This window comes from Dendrobium catenatum, unplaced genomic scaffold (genome assembly GCF_001605985.2).
Source record: "Dendrobium catenatum unplaced genomic scaffold, ASM160598v2 fragScaff_scaffold_659, whole genome shotgun sequence".
Classification (NCBI taxonomy): Eukaryota; Viridiplantae; Streptophyta; class Magnoliopsida; order Asparagales; family Orchidaceae; genus Dendrobium; species Dendrobium catenatum.
Window position 1 is genome coordinate 1083022 of NW_021319121.1, and position 25776 is coordinate 1108797.

The 25776-nt window shown below is 34.7% G+C and overlaps 1 protein-coding gene and 1 long non-coding RNA gene across 4 annotated transcripts; both read right to left on the reverse strand.

The window, feature by feature from the left end:
- Positions 1-138: 138 nt before the first annotated feature.
- LOC110094749 (regulator of MON1-CCZ1 complex) lies at positions 139-24572 on the reverse strand. 3 transcript variants are annotated; one of them, XM_020820063.2, is made up of 15 exons: positions 24484-24572; positions 24254-24324; positions 23946-24047; positions 23807-23825; positions 23407-23597; positions 23058-23317; positions 18122-18275; positions 12516-12625; positions 12318-12405; positions 11421-11732; positions 11266-11340; positions 10450-11171; positions 10163-10271; positions 8167-8346; positions 139-862 (listed from the first exon to the last, which is right to left on the reverse strand). In XM_020820063.2, exons 5-15 carry the CDS (start codon positions 23572-23574, stop codon positions 701-703), a joined length of 2340 nt encoding a protein of 779 aa, XP_020675722.1. In that variant the 5' UTR covers positions 23575-23597; positions 23807-23825; positions 23946-24047; positions 24254-24324; positions 24484-24572; the 3' UTR covers positions 139-700. The 3 variants fall into 3 exon arrangements, with proteins under 3 accessions (XP_020675722.1, XP_020675723.1, XP_028551424.1); XM_020820064.2 differs by having other exon boundaries at positions 23407-23713; XM_028695591.1 differs by having other exon boundaries at positions 23743-23825.
- On the reverse strand, positions 19083-23051 carry LOC114579833. Its single transcript, XR_003701029.1, has 2 exons — positions 19693-23051; positions 19083-19491 (listed from the first exon to the last, which is right to left on the reverse strand). It is a non-coding gene; the product is annotated as an uncharacterized LOC114579833 (long non-coding RNA).
- Positions 24573-25776: the final 1204 nt, after the last annotated feature.

The following is a 25776-nucleotide window of genomic DNA, read 5'->3' on the forward strand; positions in this document are numbered from 1 at the left end:
GAAATAATTTTAGTGAGAATTTTCTCATAGAAACCTAATATAAACTACCATCCTCAGAACCCTTTCTTACATGCAAGTATCATGTGAATTTCATCATAGAGATTACACAAATGCATTCAGCAATTTTCTCACCCATAGTAAGCCAAATATCAATCACTGGTGATAATTACAGATCCCAAAAACTGGGATTCTAGTTTGTAAAAGACCTTGTAAACATACCATTGTCCTAAAATAGTCCTATTTTCTTCCAGAAACATTTTTTGAGATTTCCATTTAATCCCCACAGTTCACCTGCACAAGATCTCTGTATATACTCATATATTTATATCTTACAGAAAAAATTAGGAAGATTACCATATCAATGTATCCCAAGTTCATTCAACTCCAGAATATTTTTGGTTTTTTTATTTTTTTGGTTCTAGAAAGCTATGCTAACTCCATATACAGGAGAGCTATCAGCATTTCAAATTGTTTCATTTCCCCTCATTTAAAGGTGAAATTATTCTATGCAGACGCCGAACGTCGTCCGGAGACTAATCAGAATGCGCCATATTGCCCCTTGATCGGTACCTAACTCAATAATGCTCGGTACCGCTGACGTGGCACATTCTAGTTGGTCTCCAGACGGTGAATTGCTTTCAGCGTCCGCACAGAATAATCTCTCCGTTTAAAGACATTGAGGATGATTTCAGCTATCAATTTAACTCATTTCAGTTAAAATTCCAAGAAACCTGCTATGCTCAGCAGTGCTCTTGAAACCAGGGGTGAAATCTGAGAAGAACCTCACAACTGCTGCTAGTTGTTGAGAGTCATTGGTAGCAAGAGCTGCTTCCAGAAACAAAGATGGACTAACGGTAATAACCTGCAAGCAAGCAATTTCACAAACTATAAATCATATGTAAGATGGAAGAAGGGAAATAATAGAAGGATATTATTATAAACTAAATGAATATGTGATGGCGGTATCCCAATTTAGGAAAAAAATATTACATGCAGGGTCCGGACACGTTCGGAGGTCAATCCGGACGCGCCACGTCACCGAATGCACAATGCATTGGATGATGTGGCGCGTCAGGATTGGCCTCCGGACGTGTGCGGACACAAATAATCTCTCCCAATTTTAACATCTCGGAATGACACTCTTACGTGAATACTATCTTTTATACTTAGAAATTATTTGTCATTTTCTTATTTGAATTACTACTTTATTTGGGTATTTAAGACAAAAAGCCCTCACAAGCAAGTTTCCATTTTCTACAGTTCAATTGCTATTAAGAACTAAGCTATTAAATGTCATTTGAAAGCACAATGCAGGAATGAATAATTAGAATTCCTACAGCTGAGAATTATAACAAGAATTCTGTTAGTATTTTAGGATTTTGTGTTGCCTTCCAATTCCTCTGATCAATTTAGAGAGCTGTGTGATCTAAGCAGAATAGCCTATTTCACCTTTTATGTGCCCCACGCCTTTTCTTCAACTTTACTTTTCTATTTTCTCACTTCACCCCAGCCTCTTTCCCTTCTCTACTGCCATCTCTAGGACCTCCAAGAGCCACTGCAAAATACTGTTAAAGCATCCACCTTTCTACTGCAATCTCCATCAAAATGACAAAGATGGCAGCAAAATAAAAGGCGCTATCAAAATAACAAATGGTGGATTCAAACAAATACTGCCTTTTAGTCTCTATTGCATTTCTGCACCCAAGAGTTGTGAGATTTGGTATGTGAGAAGAAATAATGATGAGGACATCAAAGTGCGGAGGGTTTATCACCGTAGTGGCCGGATATCTACGGCCTTGATTGAGTCTTTATATTTTTAATTTTCATGTGTTGAAAGAAATTCGTGCGGTGTTATTTATTTTATTATAATTTTATCCTCACTTGGGGAAGCTTTATGCTGTTTGTCCAATGGACTTCTTGTCTATTGTTGTTTCATGTTTTTTGTGTCTATATATATGGCCCATTGTTCTCTTGTATGGATGATAAATATTTTGATATGAATTTCTGGTTTATGCTTCCTCTTCTCTTGGTGAGTTGAGTTTGTGCATGAGTCATTTGGAGAAAGGCAAAGAAATACCCAACAATGTGTGAGCTCTTGGTTGGTATCATTCTCTCTCTAACTCTTTTTTTCTCCTTCCCTAACCACCCAAACAGCCCCCAAGCTGCAGCAAACTGCTGCCCTCAACCATCAACCACCTCCTTCCCTTTTCTCTCATCCACCTCCACCTTCTCCCCAACACCCTTACCATTGGGCTTCCCAAATTCAACAATTAATTCACATTAATTGAGCATTTATCTAATTAACTGTGACATTTGGAGATCCACAACCACTTTTACTTTTTTCCTTCCCAAGCAAGCCACATCAGCCCTCTCTCTTCCCAAGCAACCAACCCCACCTTTTCATCTCTCAAGCTGACTTTTCCTTTTCTCAAGCCAATTACTTTCCTTCCCAAGCCACATCAGCCCTCTCTCTTCTCCAAACAGCCAGCCCCACCTCTTCCCTTCCCAAGCTGAATTCTCTCTTTCCAAGCCATTAAAATCAGTCAAATCATCTCTCCCCTCCTCCCCATGTAGCCAGCCTAGTTCAATCCTCCAAACCCCAAAACTGTGAGCTCTCTACTTCCAAATCCTCTTATAGATGATACTTTCTTTTCTTTCCTCACTATTCTATCTCTCCAAAGAAACTTAGCTTCTACCAATACAACAAGGACATTGATTCAACAAAGAGCAAATGTTTCAAGGGCAAGCCAAGGAGGAACTAGCCTTGACTTCCTTAAGGACTCAATTCCTTCCATTCATGAGCTAAGTATCAAACCCTCTAATTGTCTTCATCTAACTAAATATTGGTCTCCTCATTTCATTTATAGTAGCATCATTTCATATGTGTTGATTAATCCGTCAAATTCTACTAAAATTTGAATAAAACAAAAATTCTAGTGACTAGTCCCTTAATTAAATGTTGGACTTGTGCCAACCCATGTAAGTTAGTCTAAACTGATTCACCTTTATTATTGTTTAGCCTTGGCTTATTAGTTTCTTACTATCACATGATCTAATAGTTCAAATTTTCTTATTTTTCTTAATGTTTATGAAGTTTATGTTGCTGTCTTTGCTCTTAGCTTAAATCTCAATTTGCATGATTTATTTTGCTTAGTCTTGTATCAAATAAACTTAACTAGAATATGAACTTACATACCAAAAAAGCTCCTTTATTCACGTAGCCATTCTCCACAATAGGGAAGCCCATAATAACAAGCAAGGTTCAACCAAAACGAAAAGAAATATACACATATAAGCAGTTGAATTCAATTGGCTTTATCTAGACATTAATTTGCTGAGGACGAGGCCAAAGGCAAATAACAATATGATTGTTTTTAATACAAATAGTAATCAATATCAAACAACCCAGCTACCAAAAGAAATCGCAATGAGAATTAGTTCAATAAACTAATATAGTCGTTGTCACCACCAATAGCCTTATCTCAACTACAAGGTGTCAGCTTTATCAATCCTCATTCCCCATTTGTTTTCCTCAAGTGTCCATGAGGTGTTAAAACTATTCTGCGCAAATCCTTGTACACAACTTTTGTTCATGTTCCCTTCAGTTTATCCCATGTTTTTCTTAATCCTTTAATAATTATTTTATCTACAAGTCTTATGGATGTATTCTACATCATTGTACATGTTCAAACTACATGAGCCACTTAACTCAACTAAAATTATTATTTAACCTATCCTTCCTGGACTTATTATACATCCATTTTAACACTCATTTTTGCCAAAGTCAACTTAGCTAACAATTACATTTTTTTCCAATCCTACATTCCGATCAATACATAATCAGCCTAATTATAGTTTTATTAAATTTACCTTTAAGCCTCCATTATATTTTCATATCACATAATACTCTTTAAGTGTCATTTTAACCCTTCAATATTAACTCAACATTTATATCCCCATTCTTATGTATAATAGATCTAATATATTTAAATTTATCACATCTAGGTATCATTTTATCTTATAGTAATATTAACTAATAATTATTAGTAACTAAAATTTAAAACTCTTGTTTCACTAAAGAATACTTTTAAAACTAGCCAATATTCCATCATACATATCTTTTGATGAAATTCGAAAAGCTTGCTTTTTTTAATACACATCACATCAATTTTAGTGGTAGTCAATCGTATGCTTTCCCGAGATTAATAAAATCATAAGAATATTATTTTTCTACTATTTATAAGTGTCTATTAATTGTCACATCAAAACACTCTCATAATGGACCTCCCTGGCATGAAACTAACTTGATTCTTCAATACAATATTTTTTTTTAAATCTATATTCCATTACTTTCCCAATTTCTTGCCATCTTACTCATAATTTTGTTTTCTCTGTAATCATCAAAATTTTGAACATCTCCATTGTTCTTAAATATAGATATTAAAATTATCTTCTTCAATCATTGGGCATCCTCTTAGATCCTGAATTGTAATTTTAACTAGTGGTGTGGTGTGTTGTGCTATCTTTTATCATAAAATCTTGTCACATAATGCAGGTAACTGTTTGATAAAACTATTGCTAACTTTCCCATTAGAAAATTTTATAAGAATATGGTAAGATATACAATACTTTATGGCGCATAATGTTCGCCATTAAAAGATAAGCATAAAATTAAGTGTTGTAGAGATAGAATGCTCAGGTCAATGAGTGGCTTTACACTTAGAGATAGAATGCGAAAAATGAGTATATACGTGAAAAAGTTGAATTAACTCCAATAGCAGATAAGATTAGAGAAAGTTGTCTTAAACGATTTGGTCACTCAAAATGTCGGTCTTCCAATGACCCTTTTAGGAGAGTAGGTGTATTAGACCCAACCTATGTTAAGAAAGGCAGGAATAGACCTAAAGATACTTGGTAAAAAATTATTAAAAAAATAACTTTTTATTAGATTTAAACCAGAATTTAACTCTTAATAGAACACATAAGAAAAAAAAAAGATTCATGTAACCGACCCCACATAGTGGGATAAAGGCTTGTTGTTGCTTGTTTGTTTGTTTGCTATTTGAACTATTATGATAGATAAACTTGTAAGACTAAAATAGGCATGATTAACTAACTATTTACAAATATATCATGTTTATCTTTAAAATAATTAATGGCATTCATAATTAAAATTTAGCTATCTATAAATAAATGTATTAATAAATACTAATTAAAATTATAGAATAGTTCATACAGTGATAATAAGCAAATTTTATTATGAAAAACAAAAGTATGACACCCATCCATCAAAAGCTCTTACCATGATAATTAAAATTAAAATACATAATAATTGATTTTTTTGAAATATGATAATCAAGATTTAAAAAGACGAAATCGAGAATCGAGGCGTTTTGTCTAAGAGAGGTGAAGCTTAAGCCTCAAAACCAAAAAAATAAAATAAAGTACTGAAAATTATAAACAAAATTTACAAAAATGATAAAATATTAAATAAATTATGAACATAATGATTAATCCATGAAATAATTTTGCAATAGAAATGACGGCATGGATAGCGAAACACCGACGAAAAAGACAAGCAAAACTAAAAATCCATAACAGTGTGAAATAAGGATTTGATATTTTATTTACAGTTCATAGATCTTTACCTTCGGCCGTTTGATTTTTTTGAAACTCTACTTCACACAAAATAGGCCAAGCTGACATAGAGCTTGAGGCAAACGAAGCTGACAGAGCGCACAATTCCTTCAAAACTATTTCAAACAGCAAACAAAGCAAACAAAGCCAGCATAGTGCTTGAATAGAAAGAAAGTTCGTCACCTTCACTGTGACAGGAGATCAACTCGTTCAGAACTCTACTTAACACGAAGCAAGCGAAGCCAAAGCAGAGCTCGAAATGGAAGAAAGTTCATCACCTTCGCTATGACGGAAGATCGACTCATTCAAAACTCTACTTCATACGAAGCAAGCGAAGCCGAAGCAGAGGTCGAAATGAAGAGATATGGTTACATTCGTAGTGAGCTCCTTACCGATTCGATAGGAATGTCATTGCCGAAGGATGCGGAGGGGCTTCCCTTCAAAGCTTTACTTCACACGAAACAGCCTAAGTTGAAACAATAGCTACGTCTTAAAACTTATTATTGAAACAATAGCTACGTCCTAGTGAAGCATTAGGTTTCCAAAATTTGATTTTTAGGTAAAACCAAAATTTTACTTAAATTCTATTTTTTATTAAAGAAAGGGATGTGACCAACTATGGGTTACTAAAGAAATTACCAATTATGATCTATGTTTTACTTAAAATGAAGACTCATGATTTATGTAACGAACATACTTATGTGGTTAATTAAATGTTTTAGGATATCGGTAGGTTAATTTGTATTAGTGAGCTTAATGGAAATGATTAGCTATGGCATGTGTAAGGTTAGTGTGATATAATGGTTTAAATTTACATAAGAGGCTTATATTGTAATGTTTCCCTTAAGTTTTGGAAAGAATAATTAAGGAGAGGTTGGTGAAGTAAAGGCTTTCAAAGGGCAATTGAGGTAGGAACCTCTTACCCTACATAATCATATTTCTTTATGTTTTTATTGTTCCTTTATGTTTTATATATTTAGTTGATTTGATACATGGCAAATGCATATCTTTAGTTTAGTTGATATATAGCAAATGCATAGTTGATGTTTAAAAAAAATTCTAAGCATTTCATAGAAGTTTCTTTCATGTATTTATTTCATGCTCAAGACAAATGGCTGTTATAAAGGCTACATTATATACATACGTCTCTATGGAAAGATTATGTAAATGATTGTGCATGTTGAAGGCGGGTTACCAAATATGGTGCGAAAGCACAAATATGGCTCTTATGAGCAATACAGAACAATATGGCCCTTTGGGGCAAAAGAGGAAAAGAAATGAATGGTCAAAAAGATGTTTGTATACCTGATCAGTACACTCCTGGTACTTCGGTATGGTTGTATAAAATAAATATGAGTAAGCATATGACATATATAAGCTATGACATCCATAAGACACATGGCATACATATGGCATATGACATACATAAGGCATACATAAGACATGAACTAGCATGTGTAGCAAATCAATCAAGACACTTTGCTTCTAGCATATATGTAAATTTTCATTTTAAAAGGCATGTTAAAATATTAGGGTTAGAGTTTTCCTATTGAGCATTAGCTCACTCCCTCATGTTGAGATACTTTCAGGAGAACCAGTTGTAAAGAATGGTTGACCACACTTGGTTCACCGTTCACCTATGGTCATAGAGGACCGGCTGACATGTTCTTTTTATGTTTTGCTTAGTTGTAATTTACACCTTTTTGGGTGGTTTGACATAAGTTTTATAACCACCTTTGTACATGTGAATCCTCTCTTGAAGTGATATGAAATGATAATGAAGTGGTTATATATATTCGGAAAAAATTTTAGAGGCGCTTTTAGTTTCTTTTGGAGTATTTTAGATTAATTCAATGCATGTTTTAAGAAAGGTTTATGTTCTAAACGTCCGATTCCGTTCCCGCCTCGTCTACACGAGCTCACCAGGCTGGGTCGTGACATCAACCATCCATCATTTTCTGAAGGTAACGCAGGTGACTTGAAAATATCCATAGTTGGCATGCTCTTTTAAGAACAATGTAAGGTCGGCATTTATACCAGTCACTAAAAAGCTTAGGACATTAATATATTAGAATTTATTTCTTGGCAAGACGGGTCTTGCCCGCTACTATGCTTGGATTTTTGTAACACTAATCAGGTTTTCATAGATAGCATACGTTAAATGCGTTAAAACCTCTAGCAAACTATCTTTAGTGCACTAAGCACAGTAGAATCATAAGAAGAACCAATGTAAGATTCTTCCAGGAAGAGGATACACCCTAGCTTACAAACTAAAAAGGATGTCGATATCAGTTTGCACAAAATATAAAATACACCTATTATTATATTAACCAATACGTTATTCAATCCCTTCAGATTTCATACAGGACTTAGACCGAGAATAATGATCCTGATATCCTGATAGTTCAATACGTCAATTTTTGAACTGAAAGAACCAAAACCACTGACAAGATTAAAACTGGTAGAAAAATTTTGCTTTATAATACAACTAGAACTACCGCCACACAGAAGATTAAAAACATAGTTTACCTTATTTCGTCTGGCATACCGCAGAGCTTCAAGATAGTATCCATATTGCAGTAGAAGATTCACATAATCATGATGCAGCGACAATTGTCTAAGCATATCCATCCCCAACTTCCGTAATTGTAAATTCTGGCGACCTGAATCTAATAATTGCAAAGCAACTTCTTTGGAGGGCTCCAAAACCTGCACGGCACACAAGCTAATTGGTACACATCACACATCTTAAAGAACCTGATTGCCCTAGAGCATAAAACATAGTGGCATTTAGACATAACAGAAATATTAAACGTATGATTCCTCGAGCAATACAAGTACCCAAATTCACATAACAGAATAATACTCCTAATATAACTACCGAAGAAGGATGATTTTTGCCTCGAGATTCGTGCCCGATCAAGATGATTTTGTGATGCCGTATCAAGAATAATACTCCTAATATAACTACCGAAGAAGGATGATATACCACAGATAAGATAGCCAAAATAAATAGAAATAGCTATGCTCCCTTTGCTATGCGCTGTCATATTCTACCTTTCAGTGTCATCTTTAAAGGAAAAATAAATATAAGCAAGAGAGACACGCATAGTATCTAAAGAATAACTGATAATTTTTGGGCCTAATGTAAGCCTTGCAACGGCGACAACAATAACAACAACATCAAGCCTTTATCCCACTCCGTCAACTACATGAATCATTTTTCTTTATTGTATCATGTTAAGAATCAAACTCTCATTTAAATCTAATAAAGAAATGTCATTTCTAATATTTTTCAACCAAGAATTTTCATATCTAACTCTACCTTTCTTAACATAAGCCAAATCTAATATATCTACTCTCCTAACCAGGTCATCGGAAGGCCTCCATTTGATTAGACCAAACCATCTAAGGCGACTCTCTCTAATCTTATCTTCCACTAGAGCTACTCCAACCTTTTCACATATATACTCCTTTCGTATCCTATCTCTAAGAGTAAAGCCACTCATCCACCTGAGCATCCTCATCTTTGCAACACTTAACTTAATATTATGCTTCTCTTTTAATGGCCAACATTTTGTGCCATAAAGTATTGCAAGTCTCACCACCATCTTATAGAATTTTCCCTTAAGTTTGTGGGAATTTTTTCTATCACACAACAAGTTCGATGCATTCCTCCACTTTAACCATCCAACTTGAGTTCTAATAATAATATCCTCATCTATTTCACCATCACAGTGAATAATAGACCCAAGATATCTAAAATGTGTACTCTTATTAATGACTTGATTGCTCAAAATCATAATCCCCCACTAGATCAATAACTACTAAAATTACACTCCATATATTCAGTTTTAAATCTACTCAAACTAAAACCTTTAGTAGGTTGACCTCCATAATTCAAGTTTACCTTCAACTCCCCTCTCTGGTTTTATCAACAAGAAGAATATTATAAGCAAAAAACATACAACGGGGTACAACCTCTTGCAAATGTCTAGTAAGAGCATCCATGACTAAAGCAAATAGATATGGGCTTAAGGCTAATCCTTGATGTAATCCAACTGAAAAAGATATGGGCTTAAACACTGTCATTATCACGTCCTAAGTCCTAGATGAGAAAAGTGGAAGGTTGCATTAGGTAGTCGACAGTCAGTGTAAAACTTGTCAAATAATCATAACATGAATCCTTTGAAACATTGTGTTAATGTAAGCCTTGCAACGAATGAATAAAATTTGGATTACAAAAGAGGCTAGTAACATAGAAAACATGATATTGCATACTTGACCTAAGTCTGCCGAAGTTTTATTATTATTTTTAGAAGCCAGTCCAGTGCAAGAAGGTAGACCATAAAGTTACATAGCATAAGACAATAGTACAAAAAGTAATCCGTAAATAAAATCGGACACATATAGCAAATTCTTGCAATAAACAGCATTTGTTATCTACAGAAAGCAACAGATACTAAGCAATTGCTGCATAAAAGTAATAAACTTGAGATATTTAACAAAATGTGTTTAATATTACCTTGTTTATCACCAATAATCCAACTTCAGCATAACGATTGCTGCGTACCAGTAACTGGATTGTCATAACATATAGTTTTGGATGAACCTTCATTTTTTCCTTAAATACACTGCAGTCAGAGAAGAAAATTAAATTATGTGAAGTAAAACTCATAAAATGGACTTCAGTCGCATTTTGAAGGAGGAATCCTTATTATATAGAATAATGATTACATTTAAGAAACTCATACCAGTATCTACCAGACTAAATATGTACCAAGCACGTTTACACATGATTAAGTAGCATACCTTCGCAAAAACTCAACAATAATAGCAACCAAATATGCTGGATCTCCACCCATTTCATCCTCAACAATGGCAAAGACAAAATTGTACATTTCATCTGGTGAAATTGCAGCAGTGGAAAGCTGTGCACCTTGATTACTAGAAATGCCAGATTCAATCGAACTGATTCTATTTTCAAATGCCTCAGCATGTATTGATGATTCTTCCCCTTTCACAACAGGTGTTTCAGCCCCACGTCCAGGTTGCATTAAAGTTCTAGTTTCTTTAGCACTGCTATCACCAGACAAGGACATCTCAGGGTGCTGAGTTGAATGGTTCCTTGATTCCAAGTCTGTATCAGCATCAGAACTGGAAACAGAGCAAGCTGGGACACCGGGTGCGGCAGATACTGCAGCATCATTGAAGTGTTCATTCTTTACATTTGTACATGCAGGTTGTTGACTCTTGCTCTCTGCTCTGCTTGAAGATTCCTGCTTGACAAAATTTTCATTATTCTTTGTTCCACCCACGGAGTCCACAAATAATGACCCAGGGTTTTCAGTTTGCTGGGTGGATGAATCTGGAAATGTTTCTGATGCCCTTCTATCTCCACCATGCAAAGCACTTCCTGCTTTTACTACGTGAGAGTAAGCAGCTACAAGCACATCAATTGCACTTGATATGATAGAAACAGGCCTTCTTTCAAGAATAATTGACCGCATAATTGCCAGGCATAATAACTTACTCTGAAAGAAGGAGAAAAGGTTAGTAAAAATCCTAATGAAGTGAACTCAAAGTTTAAAAAATGTTACTTACAACAGTCAACTATTAATTACTTACTTTGCTTGTATCAGACTTTCTACGTTGAAGGAATTCTAAAAGATAAGGTATGTCTGAAGAGCTGGCAGCTATAGCCTAAAAACCAATTATAAGCATGTTACTGTGCATCCTGTCCATGAAATATACATTGCCAGTATTGAGGCATTTAAACTCACCTCTAAATCCAGGTAAATCTTCCATAATAGTCCATGGTCAAGATCACAAATAAGATCTGGAACAAGAAAAGACCATTTATCTGCATATATCATTGCACCATATGACATAGCAATGTTATCCCCCACTTGCGCTGCCTGCTTTCCATTAACAGAAGCGCCTCTTAAAAGAAGGGGCAATGGAGCAGATACTGGGGCCAGGGAGTCCAAAAACAAGTCATAGATTATAACAACTTTTGAATCAACTTGATGAACAAGAAGTACATTATCTACCACACTGACAGCAATTCTGTTTGAATAAGTAGGAAGAGTTCCCTGAAATGTCATATATTTGTGTAAAGAATCAGTGAATCACATAAAAAAATTATTATAACAGAATTAATAGAATTTTTTTTCTATGCCAGTAATTTCTCAAGTGGAAGTACAAATTTTATTTCTTAGGAGTTGAAAGTTGTCTTGCTTCATGTTGCCAAAAGTACTAGCTATTGAAGCAAAAGCCTAACAGAAATGACTCGATAACAAAAATGAAATTAAGTGCAATAATGTATCTAAGTGACGTATTAATGATGGAAAAATCAGAGAAAAAAATGCGTCAATTGTTGTCATACATGAAACAAGGTAAGTTCACAGAACGTACAATAGGAGGATAAGTTAACGGAACAAACATGATGACTTCGTGCAGGTAAGGCAACAATATCATAAAGATCTATATACATGACTGAAGTAAAAGTAGCTGCAAAACAAAAACTATGCATGTTAAAGGCCCAAGAATCCATTAAAAAAATCAGGGTTTGCAGAATCCCACACATCCGCTTATCAAAAAAATTTGAAATAAAAATACAGTAAATTAAGTTACACGATAAATTTTCTGTCTGTACAAAGATTGAGAGTTTTGTATACCTGATGCACAACAGCATCACGGTAAAACCTATATAAGTTTAGTATCATCCCAGCCCTATCATGTTGCAAGCAGTAAATCCTCCCATAGCTACAAAACAAAAAAGTATACAATAGAGAAACACATACAGAAAAAATAAAGAAAATTTAGTTGTAAGTAAATAGCAAGCTAACAATGTCAAGGTAAATAATAAACCATACATGGTAGCAATATGAACATCTTCAACAGCAAGAACAGGTTTCTGGTTTGCCTCAGTTCTAACCATAGTCATCTCAAATTTGGGTAATCGGATGATTCCTCCAGATGAAAACTGAAAAGTATAATGAAAACTACAAGATATTAGGTTTATGGCTTGAAAATGAATCTTAGAAACTGGAAGATAGAGAAATGGGAGGCGTGAAACTTCTAAATACTTGGGGCAGAAGAGAAGTATGACTGGAAGATAGAAATAATTAAGCATTTTTAGCATTGAAAACATTCTAAGAAGGTACAGATAATGCATGGAAAAAAGCATTTACTATAATAGAGATTGCATAAATTGTAAATAAATTTTCCATGCATAAGCAAATTATGTGCGTACGCAAAAATATGCATGTTCCAGAATAATATGTAGATATCCCCCATAAAAAAAAAAAAAAAATGTAGATATCCCCCATGCATATTAAAGCAGAAGTACAAGACAAAACAGAAAGAAAAAGCTAGGACAAATATTGGTTAATTGGATGATTACCTTTCAAAAAGTGGATCTTGCGACCTGATTATAAAAGGAGGGGCAATTGCAAGCGGAAAAAAATAGAAATGATATGTTTTTAAAGAAAGAAAAAAAAATGAGCAAAAAAAACTTATAAAGAGCTCAAAGTCTGCCATCGTAAAAAATGCATACTTATTGCGTTGTGTCAATATTTTCCATTTAGATTTGCATTTGAGCTGCCCTTAAATCTATATTTATTTTCAATTTGAGTTTCTAGCAATGCAGTGATCAACGTACAATCACCCTCATCATTATCATAAGATATATTAGGTCAGATTGTACAATCATAAATATTGTATGATATGATAAAATATATTCATAGTTATATTTAATATAGACGTACCTACCATCAGATCCATTATCCAATATGATGGATGATGCCGGAATATATGAGGGCAAGGAAAGAAAAAAAAAAGAGCACTAAAAATCCGAAGAAGTGGGCTGAAAAGTTATTGTAATCTGCTTAAGGATGATTAATGTTGTTGCCGGTGATTGCAAGATTGCAGGGAGGGCGATGGAGTTGCTGTTGCCAGCAACGGAACACTGGAAGACACCTGTTTGATTGCAGGATGCGGCTGAAAGCGACTGGCACCTGTTTAGCAGTAAGACAGCAGAAAGATTGTTGGGCTTGTTCAACTGGAAAGTGGACTGTAGCTAAACAGCCACGGAGGCTGTACGGAGGGAGGCTGCAATTCTTGCTGCTGGAAGATAATTGGACAGCAGATCAGTGGCCTGAAAAAGGGAAGACAGTAGTTCTGAGGTCTGGGAGGGGCTGGACAACAGTCTTGCAGGGTTCTTCAAATATCTCAAGTTGAGGAAGAAGAGAACCAGCAACTGACTTGGGCAGGATATAAAAAACAAATCTAAGGAAAGATACCATTCTTCAACCATAAAAACTGAATACAAGAGAGGTAGCTATCTATTTATAGAGTAAAACTACCCAAAGGATTCCCTTGGAGGGAAATTATTAAAGAAAAATAGAAATTACAATAAAAGAAATAAGTAGCATATAACATAAGAGAGGAGGGTTTGGTTGGCTGAATCGAACTGGATAGGTATTGCCCGGTGTCATTCTCCCCATCTAGGAGAGGCTTCAACATAATCTGTAGCAAATGAAACTTTGTAATGAGCTCATCTGTTGAGGATGTGCTAGAAGCGGTACAAATTGGGACGTCTTGTTTCTGCCAAAATGTCCTACTGATTCCTTGCAGGTACACAAGAACAGGGACTGCAGCACCACTTCAGGGTTGTGATTTATAGGTTTGGCCAGCTCTTTGGAAGGTAGGAGTACCACCAATTGATCTTCTTTGTGGAAGAAGTAGATATTGTTGAATCCATTGTGCTTAGCCCGCGGTCATATTTCCAAGATCATTCGAGAAGAAGATGATAAGTATCCATAAAAATAACATCACACAGAACTTGTTCCCCCAATGAAAACTTGAACAAGACAGTTTTCTTACATTGATTTCGTTAACTTTCTTGAGCCATGAAAGCTGATACGGCTTGGATGCAAACTTGGATGCGAACTGATAACATGATTCAAATTCTTCACCATAGGGGTGGATACTACATGTTCACAAAATCCGCCATCGATGATAAGGGTTTATTTGTTTTAACTTTAAGCATTTTTTAATTAAGTTTGTTTTTATTTTATAGGTTTTATTGACAAGTCTTGGATGAAAAAAGTGCATTTGCATCGCATATTTGCACATTCTTCAATATATTGGAACTTTACTTGCATGTGCTCCAAAAGCATACATACCGTTTAAAAGTAAAGTTCATGTTACTTGCATGTGCTCCAACGAATGCACTAAATGCCTGAACAAAACGCCTGAGAATAATGCACGAGTCAAGAATAAATTGAATTAAGTCCATCTTGAAAGGCATGCAATCGATCTATAAAATTTACAATCATTTTAAAAATCACAAAACCTTTTTAAATTCAAATTTACCATCATGTGCCTTGACCATACATCAAGCTCCTAAATTTAAGGTGCGTAAATCACACAAGTTTGAATAAAAACTCAAATCGTACCTGATTCTCAACAAGCAAGTTGGCATAGTTGACGAGAGCAAAAAATAATAAAACAAAATATTCAATGCCACCCCAACGATGGCTATAATGAAGACAGAACTCAATCAGAGAGGTCCATCTTCAAAAATCAAATTTTTTATGTTGCAAATATATATACTTCAACATCACTATGATAATAGCAATGTTGAAAGTTAATCTCAATCAAATGAGACTCTATCTATAAAAATTCCCCCAAATCTCAACAAAATTATTGTGGGATTTAAATTTCTACAAAAAATATAAAAACTAATAAGAAAATAATATTCAAATGAAATCTATCATCCACCAAACGTCAAGTAAAATCCATTCACCCTCTACAACCATTCATCGATGGTGATAAATTTGAGAATAACCTCAACTCTTAAAGAGTCAGTACCTTGTCGGGCATATATCACTAGTATAGACATGACAAGTATTCTCTAACTGGTGGTTTTACTACCAAATGACATAACAATTAAATGGTAATGATCGGGTGGTTTTGTCGCAAAATGACATCATTAATTACAGTCACATCTAGAGCCAATAAGTTCTTCAAAGGCTGAAACATTGAGTATTGAATCATGGGATATCCATGATAGTAGGGCACAAAAGACATTGTTATCTACTCTAGGTCTACAAGATTCCATTGGACGAAGTAACTCATAACTAATGAGAATTATCATTAGGTCAAGTTGGGTTGAGTACCTCATCTAACAAAAAAAATTAGAGATCATGAAAACCTAAGACGAGGGGATCGTGTTCGTCGTCAGTCCTCTCATCATCCCCTTTAAGTGTAGGATGGAAAATTTCAAATCTCAAAATCAAATTTGCCGCTACTATATATTGAAAGCTCTCTCCCATTACTGAGAAGTGATAAGGATAATAATCATAGAGGCTTGCGCTTATAAGAAACCTGGAACCACATTTTAGGCATGTTTGGATGCAGACATGATTTAACTTAAATAAGATTTAGTAAATCATGGAAATCCGAATTTATTAAATCTTCAAAATGTAAAATCCTAAAAACATAGCGCGATAAAATTTAAATAAGATTAAATCTAAATGAACTATTTGGACACTTATTACAGGATTTAAAGTTTGTTAGCTCAAATAAGATTAAAATAATAATAATTGATGATGAATTTAAGGCTATTTGGCAACACGACTCGGGATTTAAGGCAATTAATTCACTAAAAATATAATTATAATTTTAACTAGTCTTGATTATACTTTTACTTATTTATGAGTTCATTATTAATTTTAATATTAATTGCCATCAATTGCTAATAATTATAAATAATATAAATAGAATCTATTTTAATTATCAATTAAAATATTTAATTATTTATTTACTAAATACACTATACTCTCAATTAGATTAAAAAATCATATTTACTATAATAATTATATTATATTTCTAATTAGATTAATTAAATCATATTTGTAAATTTGAATTTATTAAATTTTGAGGTAGTTAAGTTCTAAAAATTATTTAAAATAATAGAGATTAAAAATTATTTTTATTTAATTTATATGATTAAATGTTAGTAATTCTAATCTAAAATTTTTTATCAATTATAATTAGATTAATTAAATTATAGTTATTATACTCTCAATTAACTATTCATTAATTAAATATTAAATTAATAAATATTTTAAAAAATTATTTAACCTCTCTCGTCTAGGGTTTGTATTCGTCGTTGCCATTTCTTCATTGTTGCTTCCGCTTCTAGTGCTTCGCATGAACTAGATTTTTGATAGAGTCGCTAAAGAAAGCTTCTTCACCTCTTTTGATGACAACGTTATTTCAGTCAGATTGGAAGTTATGATGGAGGTAACGATCTTTCACCTCTTTCGTGCGCTTCTTCGTTCAAATCCTGTAAATCCGCCGAACAATCGGATTTAGTAAATTGGCGATGAGATTTAATTTTGTGTTTTTTGGCATTTGATATGATTACTTAAATTAAGTGTAAATACAACATAAATTCGGCATCCAAATAGGCCCTATAAATTCCTCACAAAATGATGGCAAAATTTATATGTAGTGTCTTATTTTATAAGTCTAATATGCCTTAAGAAAATTTGACTCAAAATACATTTCATAAGAGGCCGGGACAGAATTTCGGAGCACATAATACCTTAAAGTAAGGTAGAGTCAAGCACATGGATAATAAGATAAACGAGACGGCAACATGCAGAAAATGCTATAGTTCCCATTATCAGGGCTGTCAAGACAGGATATCTTTAGCAAGGGATTGTAACTTGAGTTGAATTTTGGAATCAGAAGAGGAAGCAAAATCTGAATAACTTGCGGTAGTAAACCAAACCTTCCCAAGATAATAAAAAAATCAGATAACACATCTCATTTTATGAGAGAATGTAAGAAGAAATCAAATTTAAAAAAAAAAATAAAGAAGGGACAAAGAAAGCCCAATATTGCATTAGGATATTAAGGATATCAAATTTTCTAAAATTCTAAATCAACTGAAGGATTCACGGGCCCCTTATCAGCATCAATCCCAAGACTACCTCTGAGCATGACAGCAACGGCACAAACTCAAATCAACACAACAGGTTAAATTAAACAAAAATACATTGCAACATAAAGTTTAATAAAGAGACTCCCAAATATCCTTCATAAAAAAAAATATCTCATAATCGGGTGGGAAAAAATCATAGGGCTTACGCCTATAGGTAGCCTTTAACTAAAAACATTCTTTATCTGAGGGTAAATTTTCTATGTAGTGATTTATAAACTAGTTAATTTGTGTCAAAAAAACATTAAAATACACACATAATCTGAAGTCAGGTGAGCTCTTTAGAGTCCACAACAAGTAGATGAAATTTACAAAGAGTTCAATATTCTATGTCCATTGTCACTGCAACTCATTTACTCAAGTTTTATTAGATAAAATAAAGCAAAAAAACAATAATGCATAGCAACGGTATTCATGGTCATTGTACTTTAGCATAAATGGCTATTTCTACTTTAAAATGAATACCTGGAATCCATAGAAAGTTGTGCATTGCATTCCAGAGGCTAGAAGAACCATCCGACTTTCATGTGTGTAGACATACCAGCTCACATTGAAACGTTTTGCTTCCACTAATCGGAGGGTATTCAACTCAGCATCATACAAAAGAGATTCTATACCACTGAAAAACACCTCAATAATGATGAATGACAAAAGCGATTGGAAGAGCCCAAGGAACATTTTTCCAGTTGAAATTAGAAAAATAAAATAACTTGTTTTGGGTCCAATGGAATGCATGATAGAGGAAAATGAAAAACCATAAAAAAGGGCTCTTATTAGCCTCCAAAAATTTCAGGTATGCATGATAAACATTAATAAGAATTAAAAAAAATCTTCCAGAAGAATAAGGTAATATAACACATCTTTTGAAGCATTGAACCAGACGCTCATGACAAAAGACAACTAGAAATAGAGCTTTTGAAAGGTAGGTCTATCAAATTTGTGTCATCAAATAGTAATAATATATAAGTCATGAATGTTAAATATAAGTTTTGTCAATTTTTTTTTTTCTTATGTTCCACTGGCTTTTGTGAAGCATGGACAGTTCTACTCTCGGTAAAAGACAACTAGAAAAAGAGATTCTGAAAGTTACCTCTACCTAAATGTGTGTTGTCATATAGTAATAACATAGAGTCGAGCATGTTAAATATGAGTTTTGTCAGTATTTTTTTTTTTTCTTATGTTCCACTTGCTTATATGAAGGATTTATAGTTCTACGAATGGTTGTTTGTCCCCTGCATGTACCAACTCCTTGAGCAATCTCAAATTGATGACGGACAACTTAATGTTTCCAATATTTTTTATAGTGTTATTCTGGATGAAAATTTATTGCATTTCTTTAACTTCAAATTAAACAATAAAGCAATAAATATTGTAAGTTCTCACTCGATATCGTTTGTTAATTTGCTAAAATGTGGCACGTTTCTTGTGGACCTATTCTGGGCAAATGTTTGCTTCATTTAACAAATATGTGCAGCACCAACTAGATTTTACATGACTGCCAAACATTTCCCTTCATCATGTTTTTTATCCACAAGGTAGATTTATCTTGCAAAGTCTTACAAAGCACTAGAAAAAATAGAAATGCTACATTATTTGAGTTCTACACCAAAAGTTGGTTTAGTTTCTCCTTATTGTATATAGATTTCCTTTTGTATTTAAAGTGAACACAGTAAGCAGAAAGGCTTTTTCCTTCTTCCTAGAGCGTTGAGCATCACTAGAGTTCGCAGCAACACTTAACAGCAGAGCAGCGACCAACAATAGTAGCAGCTGCAACGACTCCAATATAAGCAAACAAAGAGGCTACCAGCAGCTAGGATCGCCCAGAATTGCAACTCCTGATATAGGAAAACAGAGGAGAACTTCAATTATTGGAAAAAGCATCAGTACCCAGGATGGAAGCCTAAATGGGTTAAGTAATTTCGCAATGAAAACAGGAATATAAATAGAAAAGGGAAAAGGAAGTTTCTTATTGCTATCCTAATATAATTTAGAGTGTGTAAATAATTAATTATGACAAAGAAAAATTTAATGCATACCTAAACAAACTCCAGCAAAAGAGGAAATCATATCCCTAATAACAACCTAGATAAGATCAAAGTTAACAGGTTATTCCAGCATGAATTATCCAAATAATAGATTACAAATTCAAAAACAAGTATATCCAAACAAGCTTAAACAAGCTTAAAAATTTTAACTCATCATTATCTACATCATTCTGTGATGTAATCTGAATTTTGATCGAACAAACCAACTTCCAAGAAAATATCCCAGGTAATGTCTGATTGACAATTTGGCCACACCTATAGTCTACTTACAACAACCTCTTTGATATTGAAGGTGTAATCTAAGAATCAACAATGCTAGCAATTTTCTTGGAGAAATCAGACATTAAAACTACAACAAGCACGAACTTTTCACAAACTTTTTAATCTTTTCACAACCTAATAATCAAATTGTGATCACAGACAATCTAATTGATCACCTACCATATCTTATCGTTAGATTATAGGTCCCCCATTTTGGAAGATTTCACACTTATGAAATTAAAGTTCAAAGCAGCCTGTCCAACTCCCTTGGCCTATCAATTGGCTTTGCTTAGCATCTAGCGTTTCTTGTAAATGCAAAATATCTCTTTTGGTTCATGTCCAATGGTGGTAGTTTTTTGCTTCAAGTGCTTCAAGAGTATGCCCAAATCCTCAGTTAATTCATGCTCTGAGAGTAGAACATCCATAGCAAATAGAATTTCTTCAAACTCGCCAATAAGCAAGGAAGGTTCAAACTTCAATTTATCCACATTTACAACCAAATATATCTCTATGTATAGCAATAGTTCCAACTAGCAAACTTTATCTCCAATCCTAGAAATTTAAAAAGCACTTCTTGATTAGCTTCAATTTCTTTCCTTCTCCCTTGAGGCGATCCTTGATTTAATGTAAAAAGACAAATCTCAAACATGGAAGTTGACTTTGATACTATGACAATCATGCCTTTATTAGAATTTATATTGGGGCATTTGCAGATTGCTCTCCATTAATTTATTAATTTTACGAATGCCCTAAAAAATCACTAAGCTCATTTTTTTCAACTTCAACCCCACCATGAACAGCAGGAGAGGTAAAGAACAAAGCAGCTTTGTGGCGGTCTTTTGGGATTCTTATTATTGTTCTCCTTTATTAAGTGAACCATGATTCTACTCATGGCCTCCATTTGTTAATCAATTTTAGAATAAAATTCAATGCTCCTCTTCAATCTGATACATATCATAACCCACGAGATCTCCAAGAATCCGCTCAGTAACTAATTATCTCAATCAGATGCAACGAAACTAGGTAGTCCAAAGTGTGCATGCATGTTAAAAGAAGATTCCAGCTAACTTCTCGCCCATGATTATTTGCCTTTAAGAAATGAATACAATCATTCTTTAAAATCTATCCATGATTACATAGTAGTCATGGCATCTCTTAGTTTTTGTAAACCTCTCAGAAAATTTACAGCAATGTTTTCTATTGACGGCTTGGTACAGGAAATGGTGTGTATAATCCCAACTTCTTGTGTGCAGGTTTGGAGGTAATATAAAGTATGCATCATCCGAGGTACTTACATCTTGTTGCATGTTTCTTTTAATTAATCACCATATTGAATTGTACGAGATAAGTCATCCACTTCATTTGTCGAGCTTGTTGCAGCTTCATCTTATTCTACAAATACTAAAATGGTATATAGTAAGTGACATGTACGTAACACAGTCCTCTTCCCAAGAAGGTAAGTATGTTAATGTTTTACTACTTAATGCAATAACAACATCTCTTTGGTGTACATGGGATGGCTCTTCCAAGCTCTTAGAAAATCTCAGAGTGACCAACGGATTTATCATCCTGCATTAGTATCCTACATTGCATGACCACTAGAACCTACCTCCAATCCGAATGATTGTTCTAAATTTGGCAAGCCTGACATAGAGGCCTAAATTATTTTTTTCTTCACAAAAGAAACTTATCCTCTTACTTTTGGCTCCATTGAAATTTGGCATTAACCCAAATCAAAGCATGTAAAGAAGAGGTAAGTAAAGAAAGGTAAAGGATGAACTTACGGACATATTGGCATGCTCCATCAAACTTCTTATGTCAATCACTATCTGCAATATGGGTCACTCCGTTATTATTTTCACCAACAGGATCAATCTTGATCTCTCCATTGCCCACCCCAAATCCAAGATTGAGGGATTTATTGGTGTTCGCACTTCTTTCAATTGAGATGGAGCTTATGTTGTCGTAGTAGATGGCGAACCTTCCTCAAACGCTCCAAGTGCTCTTCCCATGATCAGCTGAAGAATAAAATATCGCCTAGATAGACAATAATGAGGTCATACAAGTATGGTCACTTAACATCATTCATCAGTCTCATGAAAGTGTTTGGGGCCTTGCAAATTCTGAATGGTATGACCAGCCACTTGTAGCCTAGTTTCAAAAGCAATATTCCATATATCCATCTCATTGATGTGCACTAGATGCTAACTAAATTAAGATCCAACTTCATGATGATTGTTGCAGACTTCAATCGCTATAGCAAGTCGTCAATGTGAGACAGTGGGTCATTCTAAAAATAATTCCGAGATCATTATTCCTGAAGAAAACTTTTGCAAGATTGTACAAATTAATAGCATGATCAAGTTTTTCGGCACCCAGTATTTTTTTTTCCTAAAATTGCCTACTGGTTTCATACTTTCTTAAAAAAATAGTAAAATGCATGAACTCTATAATCGACTGACACAAAACATAATAGGGACTCATAAGACAAGTATATGGAGTTCTCATCCTTAAATGATAATACGCATGCAGTTCAATGAGCAATTGAGCATGCGTCAACCTATTGATCTTATTTAATCACAACGATTCACATAAAAATAATGATATGACATGTAATAACTCTTTTAATAGAAAAAGAAAGAACATGGAGTGTGTGTTTGATGTCATGAGGGGTTAATGTAGGAAGAATGGCAGTGAAGGGACCAAAACAAGCTGCAATGTTGGTTAGGCTAGTGAGTAAAATCTTGCCATAAGGGAAACTGCATAGTCAACCATTTTAGATGTGGGCCAATGTAACCTGGATGGTGAAATAAATTTTTAAGGCAATGGTGATGTCAATAAAAGCAAAATTTCTATATATGAGGATAAAGTGGAGATAAATCTTCCTTCATGAGAAAACAACAGCAACAAATAAATATTGGGGATAGTAACACAGTTATATGTCAGTAGCAATAAGATGTTCGCAAACTAAAATGAAAAATCTCATCTTAAAATTAAAGATACCCACAAAACATGCTTAAAAATGAGAAAACCTTCTGAATTATTCACATCTTATGTTATGCCTTTTTTAACAAATCAGAATATAGAAAACATACCTCGTCTTTATGAATATGATGTCACAAGATGGGCAGTCTGTCCAGAAAAAACCAAGTATACTTTCAGAACCTGACTTGCACCTCCAGCTGAAGGATTTGCCAGTTTCTTTATTTTTAAACTGAATCTCTTGATTTGACCGTTGAATGCATATAACTTTTTTGTCGAGAGAGTACCGAATAGACAGCACAGGTCCCTCGCTTATTGAATCAGAATTGGGTGGATCATACTGGTCACATTGAGCAGTTTTCCATGACAATACCTGCCAAAGCAAACCTTCATTAAATCACCAAGTTCAGCCCAGCTGGACTTATACAATGAACAGAACAATGATACATTAGTCAATGCTACCTGATCTGATGTTGGCGAAAGAAGTAGCTTATTACCATCATCATAAAAAAGTCCATGTGTCTCAGGGATGTTGCATCTCAAAGGTGGGTGCTGGATATAAACATGAGATAGAGCCCCTGAACCACATAAAACTGCACTGGATGGATCTCTAGATGAACTTCCAAACATGATTGTCGCACGTTAATGGATTTCTGCAGAAGTACTCAGTGTGGATGCCGTTTCAGCAAAGGAAATGCAAACAAAAAAATTTACAACTATGAATAAAAGTTCTCCAGGGTAGAATAAGAGACCAAAAACAGAGGATTTCCTGCGAAAATGACGCAGAACATAACATACGATTTGATATCCAGGAAATATTCCAATAGAAATGCACAGCAAATCTAAGATTTTCGTAGCTAACCTTAAGCCTTCTTTTTAATCTGGAAACAGAATATTCAAAAAGTTAATCATCAGTGAATGCAAGAAACTGCATAATAACAATGTCTGATAGAATACATTAAATTTTTTAATTTGCCAGCATGAACCAAGTCAGTATATACCATGTTCTGTATGCATGCTTTAAGTGCCTGAAATTCTTTTGAGCACATGCCCTGTTCGATCTCGGGAACCTTTCCAGCAATGCATCTCCCGTATTCTTTGGCCTTAAATATAACCAAATATTTTGCATTGAGTTCATAGATTGCGTTAACTCATTCTATCTTCTTGTGCTAGAATAGGCCCGTAAAAGCAAAACGAGCAAATCAACGTGTTCAATTAATCCAGTTAACTACAAAAATCAAACAATGAACTCCACCCTAGCCAGAAACTACTTACAACGGTTCAAATACCAAAGAATACTGAAACACACCTGAGAAGAACAATTCAGCAATACATGATTAAGCACAGAAGGGTTCTTCCTTTGTTTCATTTAACTGGTTGCTGCAAAAACACGAACGCCACAAAAAATAACCCTTGAGAAAATTTCAGAAGTAAGAAAATGCGGATAAAAGTTTTAAAACGATGGAAAACGCAAATTAAATTGGTGTATCCACTGTGGCAGACGAATCATTATGAAGGGAATCCCACATGGAACCAAACCTCATGGGACGCAACACAAATTAGTTTGCTGCTGCGGAGATAAAACTAGGGTTCGTTCCAACCATGCCTAGGAGCCTGTTTTCCTATTTGAGGGACGATAAAGGAAAAGGAGAGTGTACTAAGAACGAAGATGACAGTGAAGTGAAGAGGGGAAAGGGGTTTTTGGATCGGAGAACTCGCCTCCAGGTCGTATCGGAAAACGCCGGCCTCCTCGATCGCCGGCCACCCCTTCGCTGCTTCCTCTGAGAACAGCAAAGCTTCACCCGCCGATGTAAACCGGGAGCCTTTTGTCTTCTAACAATTAACCGCGTCTTGCAATTACCTCGTTAACGTGAACCTAATTTTTCATTCTTGATGCATTCTTTGGACTTTTTTTTTATATTATTTGGATAAATATGAAATATCCTTCAAATTGTATTTTGGATAAAAATAATTCATAATTTAAATTTGAGAGATAAGAATATTATAATTGATACATCTTCAAAAAATTATCTTGATCGGGCACGAATCTTGATGCAAAATAGAGTCGGAAACTTCAAAAATTAAATCTGGGAGCTCTTGAACTCCGATTTCAGTGAACTTATAGTCAAACTGAGCGTCTCGAAAATACGAACCCAACGACACCAAATTCAACTCGATCCGAGCCCAAATGAGTCTAAATCGAAGACTCAAAGTGCTGTTGGAAGGTTCGAATCACAATTTGAGTTACCAAACGGTCTTCAATTTTAACGAGCTTATACTCGAATTGAACGGCTCGACGAGACAAATCCAGCGAGCCCAAGATCACCGAATTCCGAAATCACTAAGGCCTCCAAATGCCTGGCGAACGGTCCATGATCAAGGGGTTCAATATCGGCCGTCCATCTAACCACTCCCCATTTACCCTTGATCTCTCACCTATTTGGCTATTTACGGGGCATGACACTCCAGAAAATCTATAAATAGACCCCTCATTTCTCTTGAAAGAGGACTCAAGCAAGAAGAGAATGAATAAGCTCCTACTCGACCACCGCCAGACCACCGCCGGAGCCTCGTCGGACCACCACCTAAGGCCCTCACCCTCGCCGGACCACCGCCGGAGCTGTGACGCCCCAGGCATCCATAGTGAAAGGATTCGTCTGACATTCTGATCGAACTCCATTCCAGTTGCCTTGCTCGGACCTGAAATTTTAAACCACATATAATGAGCTTTACAAAGCCCAGCAGGTCACCAAAGCCTACAACTGAAATCAAAGCACGGCGATGCTATCAATATGCATGTCAGTCAATCAAATCCATAACAGTCAATGGTCA